This window comes from Ascaphus truei, chromosome 5, assembly GCF_040206685.1.
Source record: "Ascaphus truei isolate aAscTru1 chromosome 5, aAscTru1.hap1, whole genome shotgun sequence".
In the NCBI taxonomy this organism is placed as follows: domain Eukaryota; kingdom Metazoa; phylum Chordata; class Amphibia; order Anura; family Ascaphidae; genus Ascaphus; species Ascaphus truei.
The window spans coordinates 122421718-122427819 of NC_134487.1; the positions used below are offsets into that span (position 1 = coordinate 122421718).

General features: G+C 47.1%; 1 protein-coding gene and 1 long non-coding RNA gene across 2 annotated transcripts in view; one reads left to right on the forward strand and one right to left on the reverse strand.

Annotated features, from left to right (window-relative positions):
* Positions 1-470: 470 nt before the first annotated feature.
* LOC142495290 (uncharacterized) overlaps positions 471-6102 on the forward strand; it is a 6258-nt gene continuing 626 nt past the window's right edge. Inside the window, exons 1-4 of the mRNA XM_075600550.1 lie at positions 471-1609; positions 1953-2258; positions 4500-4592; positions 4985-6102. The exon at positions 4985-6102 is cut by the window's right edge and continues 626 nt beyond it. Of these exons, the coding sequence (XP_075456665.1) occupies positions 733-1609; positions 1953-2258; positions 4500-4592; positions 4985-5529 (1821 nt within the window). The 5' untranslated portion in view covers positions 471-732 and the 3' untranslated portion in view covers positions 5530-6102. The remainder of the gene's footprint in view (positions 1610-1952; positions 2259-4499; positions 4593-4984) is intronic.
* Positions 4930-6102, reverse strand: part of LOC142495292 (uncharacterized) — a 7347-nt gene continuing 6174 nt past the window's right edge. Inside the window, exon 2 of the long non-coding RNA XR_012801710.1 lies at positions 4930-5065. This is a non-coding gene — a long non-coding RNA (uncharacterized LOC142495292). The remainder of the gene's footprint in view (positions 5066-6102) is intronic.

Here is a 6102-nt window from a genome sequence, read left to right on the forward strand (position 1 = left end):
TCCCCCAGGTCTGTGTGTCTCTCGGAGCTCCTCCCCCAGGGCTGCGTGTCTCTCGGTGCTCCTCCCCTAGTCGTCTTGTCTCTGAGCCCATACCACTTGGGGGCCTATGCAGAGACGTTTTTAAGTTGTAAATCTCCAAGTGCACAAAATCTCCAAATTTGGCGATTTTAACACACCATATGCAGAGAGGTGGGGAAACTGGAATAAGAAGGCTAGAGCAGAAGTGGCGAAAATTTGTCCGTTTTAATGTCGCCATGTTCAGCGGAGTGACTGTGCATTAGCTTTTTATTTTTTTTTATTGTACTGTCCTCGCGCAACTCTCGCGCGACTTTGAAACTATTAGCTTTTTTTTTTTATTGTAATGTCCTCGCGCAACTCTCGCGCGACTTTGAAACCATTAGCCTTTTTTTTTTTTTTATTGTAATGTCCTCGCGCAACTCTCGCGCGACTTTGAAACCATTAGATTTTTTTTTTTCTTCTACTTGGTCCACTGTCCTCACGCAACTCTCGCGCGACTTTGAAAGCATTTGGCGCCGAAATTAAAGTTGCAGGAATCAATTCCAGTCACAGCGTCTCTGTGAATGCATACAGAGATTCCTGTGGCACATAAACGTCTCGCCTCACAAGTACATTGTACAGTACTACACTGAAGGCACATCTACACTTCACTCTGCCTGTTTAGACGATTACAAACAGCATTTGTTTTTACTGAAGTTGCTGCTGCATTTCAGGATGTCTTTTGGTCAATTACCAAGTAATAGGATAAGGGGGGCACATGCAGGCACAAATGTTGCTCGTGGTGTTACTTCACACAAACATGTGCATGTATTTTCAACTTCTGTTAATGAAGGTGCAGGAGTTAGTGGTGCAATGTTTAATGTACGGAACAATGATACTGTTACGCAGAGTGCAACAATGTCTGCTGGTGTTACATGTGTTCCTAGTATGGCTGCGCCTGATGTCAATGGTGTGGCGAGTATCTCAGCAGGTGTGACTGATGGTGTGTTTACCGAGAATGTTTGTGACACTGTGAGTGTTCGTGGTGTTGGTTGTTTGGGTGTTAGTGTGCGTGGCGCTATGCGTGGTAGGGTTCGTGGTAGAGCTCGTGGTACGGTTGGTGGAATTGTGCGTGGCAGTGTTAGTGTGCGTTCCGAAGAACGTGGCGGTTTACGTCGTGGGTTACGTGGCGGTGTACGTGGTGGAGAACGTCGCGGTGTACGTGTCCGTGTACGTGGCAGACAGTGTAGTAGTGTGAGCACAATGCATTTTCCTCACGACAAAACTAATGCTAGTGTGTCCGAGTCAGGCAGTGAAACTATTAGTGCAACAATGAATGTGCACACACTATTGCCTACAGTGACCATGTCAGCGGTTCATGAACAAGTGTGTGCAGGTGCAGATGTCACCTCAGATAATGTTGAGGCTGACATACACATGGGCAACATTGGTTTTCAAGAGGAATACATGCCCGAAAATAACATATATGATGCTGTCAGTCCACTGGTACAACATGCTAAAAAAAGAAACGTTAAATTTAGTGACGAGGAGAATCAGGTGCTAGTTGCGTCAATTTTGGAACACTATGACCGTCTGTTTGGACATCTGGTTGGTACGTTGTACACATGTTATAAATTTGCACTTGGAATCATAATGTCAGTAAATATATTCACCTCACATACGTAACACCATGTTACTGGTTGCCAATAACAGTACAGTTACAATGCTGTGTTTGCTACTGTTGTTTCACAACAGCAATTATGTCATGCATTACAATACACACAGTCAATAGTCATCGTTGTAGTTAAATTGCACATTCTCTAATTTGGTCATAAAGTAACATAGCACTTACTGCAATTGTCCATGTAGAAAATAAAAATCACACATGTTATATTATAAAACAATGTTAAAATTACAAATCTGTTTCTCTCTACTGTCATTATGTTTCTTAACAGTAAAAACCTCCCCTATGGTGAAGAGACAATTGTGGAGAAATATCCGTGATGCTGTGTCTGGCTGTGGAATTCAAGTGCGCACGCACGATAATTGCCGGAAACGGTTTGACGACATCAAAAGAAAACTCAAAATAAAATTACAACAATACTCCAAGCATGCCAGAGGCACAGGTGGAGGCCCACCTGCTACACCATTGAACCTAACACCTTTGGAGGAGCAGTTAAGCGCAAAGTTGCCTTCCATAGTAATAAAAGGATTTGAAGGAGATTTTGATATTGGAGTTTATCAGGATGATTTTCAGCATGGTAAATTGTATGTGTTAAATGTTCGTAATGTGAATCTTATACTATACTAGCTGAGAGACCCGGCGTTGCCCGGGATATAATTTTGGGGGGGCGTACGACAGGGTTAGGCTTCCCCCCCCCCCTTGACAGCTAGGTGGGTGACTGAGTTGACTGAGTGTGTGGGTGACTGGGTGGGTGTGTGACACTTGACTGAGTGGGTGGGTGGGTGACTGAGTGGGTGGGTGACTTTGGGTCGGTGGGTGGGTGACTTTGGGTCGGTGGGTGTGTGACTTTGGGTCGGTGGGTGTGTGACTTTGGGTCGGTGGGTGGGTGACTTTGGGTCGTTTTGACTTTGGGTCAGTGGGTGGGTGACTTTGGGTCGGTGGTTGGGTGGGTGAGTTGGGTCGGTGGGTGGGTGACTGACTTGGTGGGTGAGTGGGTGACTGACTGGGTGGGTGAGTGGGTGACTGACTGGGTGGGTGAGTGGGTGACTGACTGGGTGGGTGAGTGGGTGACTGACTGGGTGAGTGGGTGACTGGGTGGGTGAGTGGGTGACTGACTGACTGAATGGGTGGGTGACTGACTGGGTGGGTGACTGACTGGGTGGGTGAGTGGGTGACTGGGTGGGTGAGTGGGTGACTGACTGACTGAATGGGTGGGTGACTGGATGACTGAGTGGGTGGGTGACTGAGTGGGTGACTGACTGAGTGGGTGGGTGACTGAGTGAGTGGGTGGGTGGGTGAGTGGGTGACTGACTGACTGAATGGGTGGGTGACTGGGTGACTGACTGAATGGGTGACTGGGTGACTGAATGGGTGGGTAACTGAGTGGGTGACTGACTGGGTGGGTGAGTGGGTGGGTGAGTGGGTGACTGACTGACTGAATGGGTGGGTGACTGGGTGACTGACTGGGTGACTGAGTGGGTGGGTGACTGACTGGGTGGGTGGGTGACTGGGTGAAAGTGGGTGACTGGGTGAAAGTGACTGGGTGGGTGACTGAGTGGGTGACTGGGTGGGTGTGTGGGTGGGTGACTGAGTGAGTGGGTGGGTGACTAAGTGAGTTTTTGGGTGACTAAGTGAGTGGGTGGGTGGGTTACTGAGTGGGTGGGTGACTGAGTGGGTGGGTGACTGAGTGAGTGACTGAGTGAGTGGTTGGGTGACTGGGTGGGTGTGTGGGTGACTGGGTGACAGTGCGTGGGTGGGAGACGGTGTGTGACTTACCTTGACCCCGTGGCATCTGGCTGGGGCAGGAGGTGAGTTCGGGAAGCTGGGGGGGGGCAAGAGTGGCAGGAGTCCCGTGCCGCGCTTCCCCTCTCCGGTAGCGTCACACGTGATGGGGAGTCCCGCGCCGCGCTTCCCCTCTCCGGTAGCGGCGCACGTGATGGGGAGTCCCGCGCCGCGCTTCCCCTCTCCGGTAGCGGCGCACGGTGAGGGTGATGGTGCGGCTGGGGATGTTGCGGAGCGAGGGGATTTGGGTGAGGTGGGAGAGTGAGGGGCACCGGGAGAGTGAGGGGCACCGGGAGAGGAGGGGGGGGGGGGTGTGGAAGGTGAGCTGCGGTCCAACTGACGGGGGAGAGTGTGTGTCCCTGTGTGTGTGTGTCCCTGTGTGTCCTTTGGCCCGTCACTCCGCCTCAGGCCAATGAGAGGTGTGCGGGGGCGGACCAAGGGACCAATGAGATTTCCCCTAGGGACACCGGACATCCAGGCAGGCAGGCAGGCTGGCATGCATGCAGGCAGGCAGGCAGGCAGGCAAACATACAGTGCTTTCACTAATATAGTATAAGATTAGTGAAAGCACTGTATGTTTGCCTGCCTGGATGTCCGGTGTCCCTAGCGGCAATCTCATTGGTCCCTTGGGCCGCCCGCCCCCGCACACCTCTCATTGGCCTCACACACTCACACCACCCCCTTGGCCCGCCCCCCACACCTCGCATTGGCCTGAGGCGGAGTGACGGGCCGAAGGTCCACAAAAACAAAACAAAAAAAAACACACACACACACACTCTCCACCCTCCACCCTCCTCAGCGCGCGCGCACTCACACACACACACACACACACACACACACACGTAGAGACACACACACACGTAGACACACACACACCGATACAGACACCTATACAGACACACGTATACACGTATACACACAGACACACGTATACACGTATACACACAGACACACGTATGCACACAGACTATGATCCATGTAATGTGTATACACATTGTACAGTAATTATATATTTTTCATATTTCTCCGTCTACAGAGTTAAATTATGCAGATGAGGAATCTACAGAAGCTACTGACAGTATGGAAACACAATTGAATGTAACACAGCAATCTGATGCAAATGTGGAAGGTGAATATTGTACTACATTGTAATGTTGAAATTAAATTAAACATCATGGAGGGTAACCGCCGCCGCAGCTCCTAACGAGCTCTGCTCCCCCCACCCGCTGACATGCACACACACTGACTGACACATGTGTGCCGAGCACGCGCGTTATAAGTCAATTTCTGCGACAAAAGTCAAAGAAGTTTCACTTACTATGCGCGTGCACAGAACACACAGCTTTTTTTAATCACGGCAATTAATCACAATTTTTTTTTAATCATACATTTAAGTATTGTTGATGCGCATTAGAATGGAGTACACACAATTGAAATTTATGTAGTGTATAAAAATTACTTTGGAATACAAAAATACTTATTTTAATACTTTACAAATGTGACAATTCTTTCTTTTCATAGACATCGAGATGGAAGGGAGCTTGATGGACACGAATATTGTGCATGATGATTGTCCAGCTGACTCAGAGGAAGGAACAGCTACTAATGAGGAAAGGATAGATTGTGAAAATGACCAACATCATCAACTCATGTCAATACAGGATGCTGAAGAGCGTTTAATTAAAAACTGTTCTGACAATCACAATCAAATAATGTGTGTACAGGAAAAAATGCTGGCTGAAATTACTGAAGTAAAAGACATTCTGCGCTGTACAGTGTCCGAATTACAGAAACATAATACTCACATGGAGGCCATAATAACATGCTTAATGAAACATAATGAACTACAAAGTTCTAATGTTATACCGACTTTTTTGCCCTCCACCTATGTTGCAACATTGGAGGCTGCAGAGTTTTTACCAAACAGTAGCGATCAACTATTTGACTCAATCCCTACTATAGTTACACAACTGCCAGGGTCATGTGCTGAACATATTGGAAACGAACATGCAACTAGTGCACCAATAAATGTTCGCACAGACACATTATCTACAACAATTAGTTAAAATAACACTTTGATATCAAACATAACTGACAATACTGAAAAATTTGACAACACTGTTCTCAACATTGGTGTACAGAAAAATGTTTATAAAAAACAACAATGTAAAGGTCTAAAAAGAAACATTATTGCAACTAGCACTGGCACAGGTCCAAATACTCGTTCACAGCACCCAGTTAATGAACTGTGATGTACTATTGTCCTGGAGCAAATTTATACATTATATTGATTTTCATGAAATGTTTTGTATGTTATTAATATTGTTTCATGTGCATTGGTAATGCTAGAGCATATTCACACACGGTGAAATTTTGCATAACTATATATGTTAAACTTTTACAGTTATTTTGTGTATTTGTAACTTACAATACAATGTTATATGTTCTATAAGTCCAATTGTCACCATTGTGTCATGCAACAGTTCTATAATATATATAGCTGAGAGCCCCGGCGTTGCCCGGGATGTTTGTGGTGTGGGGGTGGCATTTGGGTGGGGAGTGTCTACATGTGTGTGTGTATGACTCCATGTGTGTGTGTATGACTCCATGTGTGTGAGTATATGTGTACATGTGTGTGT